General features: G+C 49.7%; 2 protein-coding genes and 1 long non-coding RNA gene across 4 annotated transcripts; 2 read left to right on the top strand and 1 right to left on the bottom strand.

Annotated features, from left to right (window-relative positions):
• Window positions 1–147: 147 nt before the first annotated feature.
• LOC120650283 lies at window positions 148–2,809 on the bottom strand. The gene is made up of 3 exons (XR_005665557.1): window positions 2,394–2,809; window positions 1,787–2,299; window positions 148–494 (listed from the first exon to the last, which is right to left on the bottom strand). It is a non-coding gene; the product is annotated as an uncharacterized LOC120650283 (long non-coding RNA).
• A 1,769-nt stretch (window positions 2,810–4,578) lies between these two features.
• LOC120648536 lies at window positions 4,579–5,381 on the top strand. Its single transcript, XM_039925288.1, has one exon. It carries the CDS (start codon window positions 4,600–4,602, stop codon window positions 5,239–5,241), a length of 642 nt encoding a protein of 213 aa, XP_039781222.1. The 5' UTR covers window positions 4,579–4,599; the 3' UTR covers window positions 5,242–5,381.
• A 5,639-nt stretch (window positions 5,382–11,020) lies between these two features.
• Window positions 11,021–16,003, top strand: LOC120650282 (transcription factor PHYTOCHROME INTERACTING FACTOR-LIKE 13-like). Of its 2 annotated transcripts, none has more exons than XM_039927334.1 (9): window positions 11,021–11,514; window positions 12,281–12,398; window positions 12,508–13,327; window positions 13,407–13,511; window positions 13,607–13,672; window positions 13,794–13,859; window positions 13,939–14,217; window positions 14,305–14,446; window positions 15,518–16,003. In XM_039927334.1, exons 2-9 carry the CDS (start codon window positions 12,373–12,375, stop codon window positions 15,520–15,522), a joined length of 1,509 nt encoding a protein of 502 aa, XP_039783268.1. In that variant the 5' UTR covers window positions 11,021–11,514; window positions 12,281–12,372; the 3' UTR covers window positions 15,523–16,003. The 2 variants fall into 2 exon arrangements, with proteins under 2 accessions (XP_039783268.1, XP_039783267.1); XM_039927333.1 differs by having other exon boundaries at window positions 11,022–11,514; window positions 14,293–14,446.
• Window positions 16,004–17,425: the final 1,422 nt, after the last annotated feature.

The following is a 17,425-nucleotide window of genomic DNA, read 5'->3' as shown; positions in this document are numbered from 1 at the left end:
AAAAAGCTTTGCATTGAGAGCCATGGCGGAGAGAGTGAGAGAGATAGTGCATTATTATTGGGAGGAGGCTTTGGTCCTCTCAGTTCCTTCTTTAATTGTACAGAGCTTTTGCTTTGGTTCATCTTAAGTGTGGATCGGATGAGGGCGTATACAACAGTACAGACAGCTGCTGTCTTTTTGTCACAAACAAACAGTTGAACAGACAGCTTGTACAACGAGCTGTCTATTTAGCTGGCTGCAGAATGATTAATTCTTCCTTTAACACACAAACTCATGTGATCTAGTGCATACTTGATCTTTGTAGCTATTTTGTTACATACATGAGAAAATGCACAATACATTCAAATAATTCGCATGACTCTTACAACAAGCATGTATAATATTGGCCTTCAATTTGTCGCCAATCAAGGCTTCTAGTTTTTCATCCTTGGCAATAAAGTCATCAAATGTATATACCTCCGTTGGATCAATTTCTTCTAGTTTATCGACACAGGCTGCAAATCAGAGGAATGCAAATAAATAATGCAGCCACCGCCACCGTTTCAGTTTACAGCTACAGATTCTCTTAAGTTGTCCGGAAAAGTAAAATAATCAAGAAAAGAAGAATCTTATGGCACATTTATCAACTGGAGTAACTGAAGATCAAACTAAGCCACACTGGGACAGTGTAAACAAGAGCAACAGAAAGGGGTGTCTTACACAGAAATGTTCAGTCTCAGGATTCCATGCTGCCACAGGTAAAATTATGAACAGCCATGCTCATAATGGAACCACCATTTTAGTTCACTAATGCTTGCATCACTATTTTAGTTCAGTTTTCACTAGACAAAATAAAATTTCGGAAAAAAGTGTGATGCTCAGTTTTCAGTTCTCAGTTTTCAGTAATGACATCTTCAGTTTTCAGTCGACAACATCTGATCAACCTCAAAACCTTCAAAGATATTCACCTGATCATGAGACTGGTTATGCTACAATCAGTGCTACACTACAACACGACTGAATTAATCAAGAACAAAATGCTATGCAAGCTAACACAGCCCATGGGGAGAAGAAATCCCTGACACACAATGAAGATACACTCCTATCATGCAGGGTTGTTTGCATCAATCTCCTTTAGGGGACAGCTCGTCGCCCCAAGAATCAGCTCTAGGACACCCTATGGGTTGTACACCCAATCAAAACTTTATAATCTGCTATACATGACATCTGGCTCGTGTCTAAGCTTAGAACCACAGGTCACCTCATCAATGAACTACAGAATTGCAGAGTAGTCTATCTGAATCTCAGACTCAGGATGAACTAATTATCGATAATCTAGGTGGACAGGTTAAATTAAGATTACTGCAGTCAGCAAGTCAATATGCACTAACCTTTGTGTCAATTGTGCGAGGAAAATTTTTTTATCAGAATGTCATCACCAGCAAGGAATTTTATCTGAACTAATCAATAATAACAGACCAGCTGAAATAAAAAAAATGGCAGTCTTGATCTTTACTAGAAAATGAAGTTGCCACAACAAACTGAAAATTTGGTTACATGAATTAATTAGAAATATCAGTGGCCACAGCTGTTTGAAAAAAAGATAACTACAGTGAATTAATTAGAAATGTCATCTGAAAAATTGGCTATAGTGGATTATTCAGAAATGTGAGCTCCAATCTAGAGAGCTCATCAATCATCAGAACCGTATGCTAGTCATTTATGTCAGTTTTACTATAACATGCTGAAATATCGAAAGCTAAAGTGTGCTGAAATGAATTAGATCGGAATCAAGTCTGAAGATAACCTTGGATTTCCACACCCTAGTGTGCTGCTTCACGAAATCAAATGGGAAATAGGAAAGCTATCCTGCAACTCCATGATTGCAAAAATCCACAGCCAAAATTCATGTACTATCTGCATAAATCATTGGCACCACCACGAGAAATCAATCAAATTCAAATGAAATCAGACGGCAAAAGGACACAGGGCACCTTCCGCACTGGTGGGGAGAATCAGACATCATCCATTCGAGCTCTTCCCTGTGCCTTCCGCATCGGCGCTGCCGCATCCTTCCGCGATTGCGCCGCAGCTGCCTTGCGCATCCGAGCCTCATCCACCTGCAGTCCGCGGCGGCGCCGAAATCCTTTGCTCCGCCACTCTGCTTGAGCTCGTCTGCTTCTTGGCCACCGCCGTAGATCCCCCTGATGGCGCCGTGAGTCCGTCGATGCAGATGCCCCCTGGGCCTTCCGCGAGTACGCCGCCGCAGCCTGCCGCTCCCGAGTTGCATCCGCCTTGAGCAAATCTCGCGCCGCCTGATCTGCGCACCGCGACATGGTGGCCGTGAGGAGCTGGATGGGCGGGCGGAGGGAAGGGAGGAGGGGATTTTATCGGGCAAGATGCTTGGCGCGAACTTTTGGCGGCAAAACGAATTCCCACGAGCGCGCGCACAGCGGATCCATGCCCCCGTCGCCGAACTGCAGCAACTCCTACAACGCCTCGGCAACTCGTCGTCTCGCCTCGGACCACGCGCGAGTGCCGTCGACGAACGAGCCGACGGCCGTGCCGTCTCTCCTCTCCGTCGGGGGGTTTTTTGCAAAAAGGAGCTGCATGTCGACGGGAGTCGACGCCCCGTTGTACCTGCCCTGATGGCCGTAGTAGTAAGTACTAGTCACTTGCAGGCGAAGGTAAAATGATGCTCGATGTCGAAGCGGTTGGTCGATGTCTCGGTGGAGCGCGGGCTCCATCTCTCCGTCGGATCACTTTCCCCAGTACCATCGTGGAAGGCAGGCGTTTCAGCCTGCTGCTGATTCTTGTTGCTGAAGAACATCTTGGGATGCACCTGCTTCTCGCGCATCAAGCGTTTCGCTTAGGGGCGTGACCTCCGACCTTTTTTATTCAAAATTTTATACTACTTCTTCACAATAGAATATTATTTTAAAAAAATAATACAAATATTTGAACTAAAAAAAATTGAAGAGACATATAAGAGTCGTCAATTTAGAGCATCTCCAGCAGTTTTCCATATATCTCTCTTTCCCCAATAACTATCAGGTTGTCCAATATTTCACCACAACTCACCTCAAACGAATGAAGAGTTCATGCTCTCCCAATATGTTAGTTATTGGGACAAGATTATTGGGAGACTGCAAAATCAACTCCTCGAATACTCTACTATTATAACATCTCAATATCAATTATTGGGAAAGAATTATCGGAGAACTGCCGGAGATACTCACCCTAGTTTCGCCGGGAAATAGTAGGCTTCAATAAGACTTGTGGGTAAAGGGGTTCACGAAAAATAGTAGGCTTCAATATTTTTTTTTATCACGCATACCTGTATTTAAGCTAAGAAAAACGTACATACAAGCACACCGTATAGGAATACAGAGGACAACTGCTCCATCCTACTAACAGAAAGGGCCACTAGCAAAACAGAAATTACAAAAAGGTCCCTATACCCTTTCCAGGCTGAGGAATAAATCCCCGCCGCCACCGCCACCGCCGGACGCCAGTGCCGTACGCCGCCGCCGACCCCGAGGCCGAAAGGAGCTCCATCGCACGCAGGCTTTGGCAAACCGCAGAAGACACCCGCCAGCAGGGACGAGCTGAAGCCAATGTTGTTCGTCCATCGGTCGGGGACACACCCCGAGCACCCTTGGCCATGGATCCAAGCTCGCCGATGACAACGGCCGCCGCCCCGGGACGCTCGAGCTCGATCCATCCTCCTGACAACCGCAGCACCCACAGCCTCCACCGTACCTGGACAACACGAGATCGACAGCAGCCGCCGCCACCGACCGACTCATGTACAAATCTCCGAGCAAGGGAGACCTACCTCCATAGGCTCGCCGTCGGCGCCGGAGTAGAGCACCAACGGGGCGAGGACGAACCGGGGAGGACCTTATTCCACGAACACGGCGCCGCCGCCGTCGCCTCGACGCCACCACAGGGAAACAAACCCTAACCCTAGGCCAACTGGGACCACCACCCCGACCGGCAAAAGCACAGCGGTCCTCAGCACCTCGCGAAGCCCAGGGGGCTATCGGAGGTGAGGACTGCCGGCTCCGCCGGCGGGAACGAATAGCTCGCTCTGGCCCCTCTCAAATAGTAGCCGGATGGGAGAGTTCGAGAGAGAGAGAAAGAGAGCTGTAGGCTTCAATATTTGAGAAGGCCCATTGTTGCTGCTTGCTGGATCACCTCAAAGGCTGATCTCCAACTTAGGAATGTAACGGCCCAATCGCGCCAGCTGGGCTATTGGGCTGAGCAGCGAACGGTCGGAATGCGAGCAACAGCAGCCCAGCTGCCCATGTCACTCCCTCAAAAAAAAAAAAAACTGCCCAGGTCACGAATTGGACGCGTGACGTGACCAACCTAACTCTCTCCGAGCCTGATCCGTTCCTTTCCTCCCTGGCTGGCCGGTCAACGGCAGTGAGCCAGTAGGAGTAAGACGCCAGTAGCTGGGAGGCAAGTACAGCGCACGCACGCACCCGTGCCTCCTCCTACATTTCCAGGTGCAGCTGCAGCAGAGCACCCGATCGATCGTGCCGTATAAAAACCCCAGCTCCATCCTACCCTTCGACCGCAGCGCTCCGCCAAACTGCTCGAGCAGTACCCGCCATGGACCGCGCCTCCGTCCGCCGCCGGGTCGCCGTCGCGACGGCGCTGCACCTCCTCGCCGCGCTCCACGGCGCCGGGCCCTGCGCTGCCGCGGCCCGGCCGCTGCTGCTGGGGCGGCTGCCCGCGGCGGCGGCGACGTCCGCGCTGGCGCTGGCGCCGGCCGCCGCTCACCAGCGGCGCGCGGGCGCCACGGAGGGCAAGTGGCTGCCGTTCGCGGGCGCGCACCACCTGCCGCCGGCGTACTGGGCGCACAAGCCGGTGCCGAGCTGGGTCGGGCTCGGGGCCGGAGCCGGAGCCGGCGAGCTGGGCGGCGGCGCTGCTGCTGCTGTCGCCGAGGGGGAGGAGGAGGAGGAGGCCGTGCGCGACGGGGAGCGGCGGCGGCGTCGCCAGCGGCCGTCGTACGCGGGCGACGGGGCGTCCTCCACCCGGCAGGAGCAGCTCGCCATGTGGGCGTCGCTGCTCAACCCCAAGCGGAGAGGGGGCAGCACGGCCGCGGGGTGGCTGCCAGGGGCGGGGATCGGCGAGGCGGCCGAAGACGAGACGGCCAAGCAGGCGTCGGATACCGCCGCCGTCGAAGGGGCGGAGGGGGATGACCCGTCGTCGTCGGCCGGGCAGAGCTACTGGGGGAACAACGGCAACTGATGAAGGCGACGCTGGCTGTGGCTTGGCACGCTGCTGCTTCGGTAGACGGACGGGCGACGGGGGCAAATATTTCTTGGCCTGCTAGTTTTCATTTTATAAATAAGGTACAATGTCTATATATAGTATGATTTTGCAACAGAAATTCCAAAAATTCCAGTGCAGTTGGTAACTGTAGAATCATCTTTTCTGGAGTCTCTGCACTTGAACAAACTTGTGTGAAAATGTTGGCTCACTTGTATCTTGACATCTTGTAGAACATAGAAGAAATGCATATTTGCAAAAAAAAAAAAGAAACATAATGCACGGATTCGCAAAATAAACATAATGATCTCAAAAAGAGAGGAAATCCAACAAATCTTATTCTGGCAAAATTTTGACCATAAAGCTAAGGCTGGCCCATTTGCAATCGTAGACGTGATGACGGCGGCCATCAGACAATCAGGCCTGGCAAGATTGGACAAGGGTCCAGCCCAGCACGCGCGGCCTCTCGAGTCTTTTGTACACAAGTTAATCCTGCTGTTTCCAACATTTTTCTTTAATTTGCTAAAAACAAATTCGAAGTTTCAAACACCAGAAATTGGAAGCAAATAGTGAAAACATATACACGGCATGCTCACCAGGCGATGTTACGCTCAGTGCTAGAAAACCGAACAAACTCCCCGGTTAGTACTAATTTTGCGTGAGGTACCTACTGGTCGGTACTAAATGATAGTGCATATTTAGTGCTAGTTGGTAACATCAACCAGTACTTAAACTGCTCGCCACGCAGGCGGTTGGGGGCTGCAGTTTAGTACTGATTATGGTTACCAACCAGTACTAAATTATTTTTTTATTAGCTTATGTTTCTTTTCTTATATATCTTTTTAGTTTTAATTTGAATTCTTATTCGTATTTTGCCAGTACAAATGTGTTTAGAGGGAATCTAGCCATTGGGATGCAGCCATTTAGTTCCCGTTGGAGGGGCTCCAACCGGTACTTAATGGCTCTCAGAAGCACTGTGCGAATCCTCTTGAAAGAGAGGGGTGCCCTCGGGAACCAATGCCCTTCAAGCTAGGTAAATGAATTTCGCAGGCTTAAATAAATCCTTCGTGAGCATGTAATTTGTTGGCGATAGATGTTTAGTAGATTTCCACGTAGTTTTCGATGCAGCAGTGATGAAACTTTACGAAAGAAAGAAACCAGAAGCTTTGGAGTTGGAGGGCTGGAGCCACATATATATTGTATACGACCCGCTCGCTACTCGTCGTCGTCCGCCAAAGAACAAAGAACAAAACCGCATGATGAGGACATCCTTCCATACGTGGAATGAGTTGCATGGAATCGAATAAGGCAAAGCGTTATGTCGGCCTCTGATCTCTGTGTGGCTGTGTAAATCCGGCGCTTCAAAACTGTTCAGCTCGGATCAACTAGAGAGCTAGGTATCTCGGCTCCAATGCAAGTTACTTTTGGTTGAACCCACAGGATTTGTCAGGTCGGTAGGTGTCATTTACACGTACTATGCAAAAAAGAAAACTTTAGTATCGTCGTTTGTATACAAACGATCTTATATATTGACGTGTAATTTTAAATATATTACGACTTGTATGAAATGTTAACTCGCGCAACGGTGTGGGAATAGTTGCATGATTTAGGTCACAAAGCGGTTGCTTCACAAAATATATGATCTTTTTCACCTTCTCTCTTCCATATCTTAAAAATTGTGCCGTCACATGAAACGACATGTAAGTTGTTCACGTGTGCTATTTTACTTGCAATAGACTTTGTTTGTATACTTAATCATGGCTAAATTAATTTACTAAATTTTCGGTCTAATCATGCGGATCGGGCCATTCCAAATACTATTACCCCCTCCACCTCATAATATACCTACTTTAGATTTGTCCAAGGTTAATCATTTTTATCTATGATCAAAATTATCTTTAAACATAATTTATGTCAATTGAAAAGGTCACATGTTACAATGTCAATGTTTTTTGTCATTTGTATCATAATTTAATAAAATATGATCTAATAATTTAATAATCATAGTTAGGAATTAGGATATGGGACTATATAATCAGAGTAGACCGTATATACCACGTAATCATTCATTTGCTGCTTCTGACCTGCCACCTTTTTTATATAACTTTTGAATATCTTAGCTAATATTGTCTTAGGTTAAACCTTTTTTAAACTTAATTTGATTGCCAATACCTAAAGTTTCCTATATATAGGTTTTCAACACACAAGATTGGAGACAACACATTTATGCTAAGTAGTTCCCATGCAAAATCGATCTTGAGCCACTATACATGCATGCTTGCAAAGAGAGCAAATACTCTATTGTTCACATCTCTTTCTTTTCCCCCAATAACAGAAAGAGAGGGAAAAGGGCGTTAAATTGACTGCAGCAGATTTTTATTCTCCCCCCAAGTGGGACTGCTTTAGTTTTTCTCTCAACATCCGTGTTTTGTTCTCCTCCAACCAGCTGATCGATTGCTGTATACTGTCATTTCGCGCCATTGAATCCGAATCGATCGCCGATGCAAGTTGCCAGCGAGATCGGTCACTGGAGAAGTGGAAGAGATGCGAGGTTCCGTTGGACGGCCGGTGATAGTCGATTATTCCAGCCGCCGATGAGCCCTACTAGCTGGCTGAAGCAGTCAGTCAAGCTGTGTGTGCAACATGCACGCACCGTATACACGTCAGAAATCGGAGACGGAGTACATCTCATAATGTTGGGAACACGCGCGGCACGCAGAGATCCGACATCCAGGCCCCCAAATCGCATGGCAAGACGGCGACAGGCATGTGAGTCTGCTCTCTGCTGCTGCACTTGGATCGGCGGGTGATCCTGATCCATCGATTTTTCCTGATTCAGATGGGAATAATTTTCCAACCTCCCAAAAAAAAAACAAAACGGAAGCCATTCTTGAAGCGCCTGACATGACCTAATATGTTGCTTGGATGCGCGCTATCTTTTCACGATCATTCAGGCATGTACTCCGAGCTGTCGTCCTGATTGGATCCGCGCAGCTGCCATGCCCGGAGAGAATGCAGACTTTTTTTTGAAAGAAGGATTATGCAGACACTGCCTCTGGGCATACACGCACGCACGCATACTACTAACTACTACTAGTAGATAGGAGTAGATAGCGATAGCAATCACCTGCCTGCCTGCGAATGCAAATATGCAATGCACACCCACTGCGCTGCGGCGGGGGGGGGGGGGGGGGGGGGGGGGGGGGGGGTCCGGCAGGCACAGCGCCATCAACCCGGCCGATCGAGATGGTCCATCTATGTCGGGCAATTGGTTCCGGCAGTCCGGCAGCACTTCGAAAATCGTGGGATTGATTTCCGGAAGGGGCGAATTTTTGTCTCCGGTTAAAAAAAACTCCTCGCTTGCCTCATGTCCAAAGCACTGTGGAGCCCAGCCTAACTCACAAGACGACGGGCCCCGTGTACGGGTGGGGTAGGGGTTCGAGGGTTTTCTTGGCCTGCTGTGAGAAGGTCATTCTACCTATCAAACAATGCCGTGGGGGCGGTCTTACCGCCGCAAGTCAAGTTTTTTTTTTATCCCAAGAGATGGATGGGTTAGGGACTGCATGCCACCTGGCTGGCCACCAGACCTTTTGGTCTCCTCCCGCATGGCCATGGCATGTGATCTGATGCCAACCCCCAAGCTGCTAGCAACAATGCGATCGGGCTAGCAACAGATGGCCTCGCTCTCGCGTACCGGCTGCACCGAGAGACGATGGCTGGCGGCGGCTACTGCATGCACACGCGGATACGGGTACGGGTACGGATAGAGATCTGTCATCTGTGTGAGCTAGTTGGCCTGTGGGGTAGGACGCCGGGCAGCCACACCTGCCCCTGCCCCGCCGCCGGCCAGCCCCTGCCCCGCAGCTCTCAGCCCGGCAAGAGGGGCGCAAAAAAGGCGTGGCCACGATTTGGGGGATCTATTTCGTGGCTGCGCATGCCGCGCCCGATGCGGACGACCGATGCATATGCATGCAAGTGGAAATCTGGGGGGGACGACGACGGCGATGCATCATTGATTGAAAAATTCTCCTTCTATTCTAGTATGTAATGGTGGTGGAGATTCCGATGATCAACGGCCCACTCGCTTCATCTCCATCACTATATGTGTAACACGTCCGTTAGAACATGCTCATCTGCCTTCGCAAAAAAAAAAAGAACATGCTCATCTGCATTTCTTCAAAAAAGAAAAAAGAAAAAAAAGAACGTGCTCATATCTGCCACACTGGGCCAGCTAGCTGGCAGGATCAAGCAAGTCCATTCTCACCGACTGCGTTCAAGATGATTGTTTTGGGGGCTTTTTCATGGTTTTAATCCATGATCCCTATGCGCTGTGTGTGTGTACATATATATACATACAAACACGCGTGATTTTTTTTTATATATACGCGCATGCATGGGCTAGGCTAGTGCGAGATCTACACGAGAGTCAAACAACAGATAGATATTCCGTTTCCACACAAATTCCAGAGACGACGGGCTTCTTTTTTCCAAGTCCAAGAGAATAAAAATAAACAAAAATCCACAGATGGACAATACAGGACAGCTACAAATATCGTCCCCAGTTCATCTTTTCTTTTTCCCCGGGAGCTAGGAATTGTCACGTATGAACATCTGGCCATGCTCAGTGTGGAACAGTAGCAAAATTGTCAATTGTTGGCCATCAACATCATTTTAAAAAAATATATGGTCAAACTAAGAGCCTCCCCATGCTGCTAGAGGAGGTCAACTGAATTCACCAGATTATTATAGTTGCTTCAAGTACATATTTATTTGTGGGCAGAATATTAGTTGGTTAGTCGGCTAGAGGCCTACCTCTCTCTTTTTTTCCCGGAGAAGTCCTAGTATAAATTTTCCATCATTAATCCAATGTCATTTTCCAGCATTAAGTTAGATGCATTGCATGTTTGCAGGGGGAGGAGGGGATTGCCCAAAGCTGACCGAAGAAGACTTCGGCCCGTTTGGCAGGGTTTCGGCTCTTCCAAAAATAGCTCCGGCTCTGGCTCCTCAGATGGAGCGGCTTCTCTGGTGGAGTTGGAGCCGTTTTAGAAAATATTTGGCAAAACAGCTTCACTTGTTAGATTGATGTGTAAGCCGCGTGAAGCCACGATTTCATGGCTTCACCTTGCCTGTGTAAGCCGCCGACGGCTTCAGAACCGGCTTCACGTGTGAAGCCGGTCCTGAAACAAACATTTGGGAGGGCTTCACGTGAAGCCGCTCGTGAATCCCTCCCAAGAGCCGTGCCAAACGGGGCCTTCAATCTCCTTATGGGGATGAAGCCGCTCTTCCTCAGCCAGGTGTTCTCGAGTTGTTGGCGAATCCTTGGCAAGATGATGACTCGCCAACATGTGGGGGCCTCGAGTTCAAACGCACCTCATGAGGTTCCGCATCGTCGCACTTGTCCCCCTAGCTGCATGGAGGGACGAATCTTCGAGGGACCCCTCGCCGGCGGTGAGGCCGACGGGCCTGCCCCGGCCCCGGAGGGCGCGTCGGAGGAGATGCGGTAAATTTGCTCGTGAAGCCTTCAAGACTCAAAAAATTTAATAAAAAAAACACAAGTACTAATATAAGCTAAAATTTAGGGGTCAACTTTAATAACCAACCTAAATCATCAGCGGAGGGGAAGCCGTGCGTGCAGAGCAGACCAGACGCTGTGTACTGCACGCGCCACGGGTGGCCGGCGCCCAACCGCGGAGCGGCCGCTACATCGAATTCGTATACCTGCTACGCTCTGCTCTTCTCTGCGAGGCCGCCGCAGGTTGCGAGCGGCCGCGAGGCGCCCCGCCCGTGGCTGCCTGCCAGCCTCCCTAATCATTCGCGCCGGCCGGACCCCTACTACTAGCTGCTACCCGCTTTCCCGTCGCTCTCGCTGGCCCTCTTTCCTTCCCGGTCGGCTTCCCCTCCGCCCAGGCCGTCCCCGTCTGCGGGAATCCAGCCACACCGTCCGCAATGCTGCCCAGCAGCAGCAGCAGCAGCAGCAGCAGCAGCTCCGCATAAAAGCAACCGCGCCCGCCCGCTTCCTCCATTCCTCCTCCGACTCCGACTCCGCCGCCGCCGCCGCGCGGAGCTCCTCCTCGCCACAGCTCCAGCTCCAGCTCTAGAGGGATGTACTTTACTACACAGGGAGGAAAGGCAGAGTGAGAGGCTGCAAGCCTGCTGGTGTGCTTGCGGTTGTGCTCTGCTTCTGCTCTGCTCTGCTCCACCAGCCAAACAGGATCCGAAGCTCTGGAGACGAACACGGAAGCTGCCTGCTAGGTCGGTTCTTGTTTCCTGATTCGAATTTTCGTTTCTTTCCCTTTATTTACTTGCCGTTTCGAATTCGCCTGCCTCCCCTAATTGTACCACTCTTGATTAAAAAAAGAGCTCCTTTATTTGGTAAGTAAAAGGATCCCAGACTCTCCGGTCAGTATTCTAGCCAGATGGATTTTGCAGTTTCATTTTTTAACACATAGGAGTACAGGATATAATAAAAGGGACCTTTCCATTGTGTTTGGTTGCTGCTCATGAGCAGGTAGGCTAGGTGCCTGCTTCCCCACCTTGCAGCTTCTGTGGTGTCCACACATCTATCCTCCCCTTTCCCGTCTCCGAAAGCTCTTTGTTTTTTTTTTTTTGAGGGGGAGCTCTTTGTTTTCTTCCCTCTTTATCCTAAAAAAACTGCTCATGCTCTTACGCTCCACAGTTCAGATGCTCCGCTTTCCCGGATCCATGTACCTTGTAGGGCCTGCCAATCTATCATTTCGGTTCGTTGGCCATCATCATCGTGTCATGTGTACAATCAGAGTACTAGTACCAATTTGCTACGGAAATAATTTCCTTTTTTAGCTCTGCCTGATGCTCCGTGAACCCAAAGCTTGCTGTGTGCTGCAAGATCCTCGACAGGAGTTGTTTTTTCCTCTCCGTTGACAGCTGCATAAAAAAATGCTAATTGGAGCTCAAGCAGTCAAGCTCGCCTTCTTCAAGTTCCCATGCACTCGCCTCTGATTGTTGCAGCTCATGTCTCGTTTGGCTCTGTTTCTTTCAGTGTGCGCTCTGATTGAGCAGAAAGTGATTGGTCGGTCATCGATGTTTGTGGCAATCTGAGCGATGAACTAGTTCGTGCCTGATTGGAACAGCATGGGGGACACCTCCAGGCCGCTCGGGTGAGCGATCCGGTTCCTTGATTGATCGAAATTATGAAGCTGTCTTGATTCGACCTCCCATTTCTGTCGTCTGAGAGGAAAGGCTCAAGATTTCCGCTGTTTCTTGCAGCGATGACGATGACCTCATCGAGCTGCTCTGGTGCAACGGCCATGTCGTCATGCAGAGCCAGAACAACCGGAAGCTACCGCCGCCGAGGCCCGAGAAGCCGGCGGGGGCAGCCGCTCCAGCCCCCGCGCCGGCGGCGCAAGATGACGAGGCCGGCCTCTGGTTCCCGTTCGCGCTGGCCGACTCGCTCGACAAGGATATCTTCTCGGAGTTCTTCTGTGAAGCGCCAGCGCCGGCGGCGGCGGCGGCTCCGGTGCCTGCAACCCCAGGCGTCGAGGACGGCAAGCCCTGCAGGGACGTCCCGGTGGAGGACGACGACAGGCGCGGCGGGGCATGCGCGGCGTCCGGGGCCTCGAGCGACCTGATGCCGCCGCCCAAGTCGGCGCCCGTGTCCGGGTCCAGGCAGCAGACGAGCCTGGCGGACGGCGGCGACAACGCCGGCGACCTCTCCGACCTCGTCCGGGCCGGCAGCGCGGGGAAGGTGGCGGCGGAGGCCGGCGCGTCGTCGATGCGGAGCGCGATCGGGTCCAGCATCTGCGGGAGCAATCAAGTGCTGGTGCAGCGCGCGGCGTGCCGCGCGTCCGGCGCTGCCTGCGGCGGCGGCGGCGGGTGCTCCGGCAGCGCGCTGCCGTCGGCGATGGGGAGCGCGAACGCGAACGCCAGCGGCAGGGGCAACGAGGCCACGGTGGCGTCCTCGTCGGGGCGGTCCAACTACTGCTTCGGCACCACCACCACCACCACCACCACCGAGCCGACGAGCAATAGCAACTGGAGCAGCAAGCGGAAGCGGCTCGACACCGAGGACTCCGAGAACCCCAGCGAGGTCTCGTCCTTTCTCGCGCTAGCAATTCCCTGTTGATCCGATCGGATTGTTGAACGGCGGCGATGCTTTGACGGTGCAGGACGCGGAGTCGGAGTCCGCCGCGATGCTGGCGCGCAAGCCGCCGCAGAAGCTGACGGCGGCGCGGAGGAGCCGCGCCGCCGAAGTGCACAACCTCTCCGAGAGGGTGTGTCATTCTCGCCACGCACATCCTTGCTAGTACTAGCAGCAGTACTGCTTCCTTGTTGGACAATCTCTGATAATCTCTACATCCCAATGCAGAGGAGACGGGACAGGATCAACGAGAAGATGAGAGCCCTGCAAGAGCTCATACCTCACTGCAACAAGGTACTACCCCTACCCGACACGATAGACGACTGGACGAGCTCTCCACTGGCCATTGCCACTTGATAATCTGTGGAAAATTTTGTCACAAGTAGTCAGTCATGTTGTTGCATCCCGTGAGCAGACAGACAAGGCGTCGTTGTTGGACGAGGCGATCGAGTACCTCAAGTCGCTGCAGCTGCAGCTGCAGGTCAGTCAGTGACCGGGACAGCGACCTTGCTCTCTCCTCTCCTCACGAAGCCCATACTGACCAATCGTTCGCGGCGCAGATGATGTGGATGGGCAGCGGCATCGCAGCGCCGCCGGTGATGTTCCCCGGCGTGCACCAGTACCTGCCGCGGATGGGCGTCGGCATGGGCGCCGCGGCGATGCCGTCCATGCCGCGGATGCCGTTCCTGCCGCCGCAGCCGGTGGTGCCCAACGCGCCCGTCCACAACCCCGTGCCGCTCTCGCCGGCGGCCTACCGGGGGCACATGCCGGCGGTCGGCATCACCGAGCCCTACGCGCACTACCTCGGCGTCAACCACCTGCAGCCGACGCCGTCCCAGGTTCCCTGCCTGCGCCATGAAGTACCTACCAGTATTTTCTTTCCCCTTGGCTGTGTCTCTGAGATGTTTGGGCAGCATTTCGCGCAGGGCGCCGTGGGATACTACCCGCTGGGGGCGAAGGCCGCCGCCGTGCAGCAGAGTCCAGCGCTCCACCACGTGCCCGGCGGCGGCGGCGCCGCGGCGGTGCCGGGGGTGCTGCCGCCTGAAAGCGCTCCGAGCAGAGGACCAGGTATGGTGCCGCATCTCTGCTCTCCTGAGGTGACAAAAACAGGGTAGCCGTTGGCTTAGGGTACGCTGGTATTTTGGGCATGTTTGGTTGGTTACACCATGGATTGATGCTACGGTTTGGCTGCTTTTAGAGGCCTCTCCATCATCTGCTAGTGTGTTTCATTGCACTGTTCAGTTTTCCATGGTGAATCTGAAAATGAAAGGTGTCTACAAGTTGGTTTTTGACTGCATACACCTCCATAGGCGTAAAGAAGGTCTGGAGGACAAAAGCTATATGTCTACAAGAAAATGATGGGATGGGAAAAGGAACCTGGTTTTTTTTTCAGAGTTTAGCCCAATGATTAGCAGCACAATGGAGAGAGGAAGGTTCTGTGATGGGATTCTCCAAAGCTTTTGCTTAGTGGCAGTACGTAGCAGCGAAAGTAAAACAGCTCACTTTTCAGTCCTATAACAGGATCTGAAAAGGTGTCAAAAGAGCAGGCACAGCGGTTTGGTAAAAGGTCTAGTTTGTACTACCACAGGCAAGCACCAAGCAGTACAGAATGGACACTATAGTCCAGTGTCGATAAACCATCTGCCTAATGATAAATTACATGCTCAGGTTGCTCTTGCCAAAGCTAGGTCAGCAATACCCAGTGTCACATCGCATGAAAACTACGTAAGGTCTGACCTTTAGCCAATAGAATTCGGTAACGAAAAGAAAAGCATGATGCAATTGGACAAGATAAGATTGGGATGTTATAGTACGGTCCTTTTCTAATTATTCCACACTTAAATAAAAAAAATACATGATCTTGGATGGTGCGAGAATATTTTATGTTTAAGCAAATTTTACACACATGCCAAAAGTTGGGTGGTTCTAGCTTACATGCAGCTGGCGTTGCACGTCAATTTTATATTTGTATTGTACCCAGCTTAATTTGTCGCCATCAGTGAACACGTCATTTGGTTCATAATTCATATGTACACATATATCTCTTGTGTCCTCATCTGCGAATGGACTTTACCATATTGAAATTTATCTAATTCACATTTACTTTGGATCCTGTCTAATTTCTTCTTCTATTTGCAGGATGACTATAACAGGGGAGGACAAATCACATGGCTGAGCTGATGTTTTGACAAGTGTGAGAAATAAGAAAATGAACTGCACAGAAGGATGAAGCAGAGGACCAGCTGATGAAATAACTGGGGGCATTTTCTTTGGGGACCCCATTTTGAGATGTGTGCAGAAGTCTCCGGAAGAGTTGATCTCTTAACAGATTTTATCAATACAACATGATTTTTGCTTAGTTACCGTGATGATCTCTAGTTTATCTTCTCTACTCTTGAGATGAGAAATAGTTGAGATAGTTAAGAGGTGGTGATTCTGTTCTGCTATTTAGATGCAAACCAATTCATGAGCGTAAAATGCCAAAAAGCAACTGTAATTGTTGGTGTTTTATGCTTTGGGCAGCAGTTTCCTCCATTGTACAGAATAGAAGTGATATTTAGATGCAAACCAAATGAGTAGTTCAAGACCATATATAATATATGACATTCCTATGCAATTGCACTACACTACTTCCATATGGACACCTGTGCGTTGCAATACAATTAGAATAAATGTTTAGAACCAAGTGAATTAATTAGCCTAGCTCTTTGGGAATTAAAAATAGCAACCAACACATACCCTATATTGTTCCATGCATGAATTTCCATACGTCAAAACCATTAACAAAACATAGTTCTCACCTCTAATACACCACCAATCGAACTAAACTACCATGTATTAATTCAACTTTCAAAAATTATACATAACTCTAGATCCAGTAATGTTCCCAATAACTTGCCAATCAACCGGCAAGATGAAGAGTAACACAAAGGTATACCTTCAGCAAGTCACATGATCGTTTCACACCACAAATCCCACACAAAAATGCCAGGAATTAGGATCAATCTGGCATTCTGGCACAGTGGTAGCGCTCTGTTGGAACTTCTCTCGGGCATATAAGCAAGTCACACCGATTTGTACACCAAAGTATGTGGCCCAACCAAGTCAATGTTGTCTTGTCGCACTAGCGTGAAAAGCCTATCACTGTGGTGCAATAAAATGGGCCTATGCGCCACCACACCAAACGCAACAAAAAGGATTACGGGGCAAAAATCTAGTCTTAGGTGAGTTGTTTTTAAAAAATATTACAAAAACAGAGTTGAAATAAAAAATCTCGTGGAGCAAATAGTTGCAATCATTTTTTTTTCTTTACCTGTACTTTGATAACATGCTATGTATTTTCGTCTTCCTCTTCATATTGGCCGTGTAGTATTGTTATCCGGAAACAAATCCTCAATAGTTTACGTGGTCCAAGTAAAATTAAGTGACCCATGTGGTTCGTCGAGAATAAAAAACTTAACTTTGGCAATTGATACTTTGTATATAGGGTATAAACGTATTTGTGTCCAAAACATAAAATAGTTGTCACTTAAGCAGCACTTTTGATCAATGAGTGGGCCTAATCATTGCTTGAAAACCCAGGCCTAAATTTGTTCAAAACTTTTTCAATTTTTTGAGGAGAACTGAAATGCAGGGTAGCATTCCATGCTATAAGATGTGGGGTTTAACTTGGTGCTTGATGGATCCCAACTTTCTACACCCTTTTTTGTGCAGCACCATAGGAAATCAGTAAATAGATTCTGGAGATCTTTTTCATCAGTAGGAACAAATATTGTTCGAGCCAATTGGAACTTGGAAAAAGCGATGCTGCTGGTATATTCTCATCTTATCTCCTTGCTATTTTGAGGGTGACCTGATTGTGAGAAGCCAAGCAGCACGGTTCACCTGTGCCTTGCTTCTGTCTATCAAGGTTTTCAATTTTTTTTGTTTCTTGGTTGATTAATTTTGTAACAATAGCTTGCCCATATCCTTTTTTTGTTTTTTAGTGGGATAATTAGCTCCCAATATGTTGCAGTGAAGTACCTAGGATCCATTAAATATAAGGAT

Source organism: Panicum virgatum, chromosome 9K (assembly GCF_016808335.1).
Source record: "Panicum virgatum strain AP13 chromosome 9K, P.virgatum_v5, whole genome shotgun sequence".
NCBI lineage: Eukaryota > Viridiplantae > Streptophyta > Magnoliopsida > Poales > Poaceae > Panicum > Panicum virgatum.
This window is presented reverse-complemented; position numbering and strand designations above follow the sequence as displayed.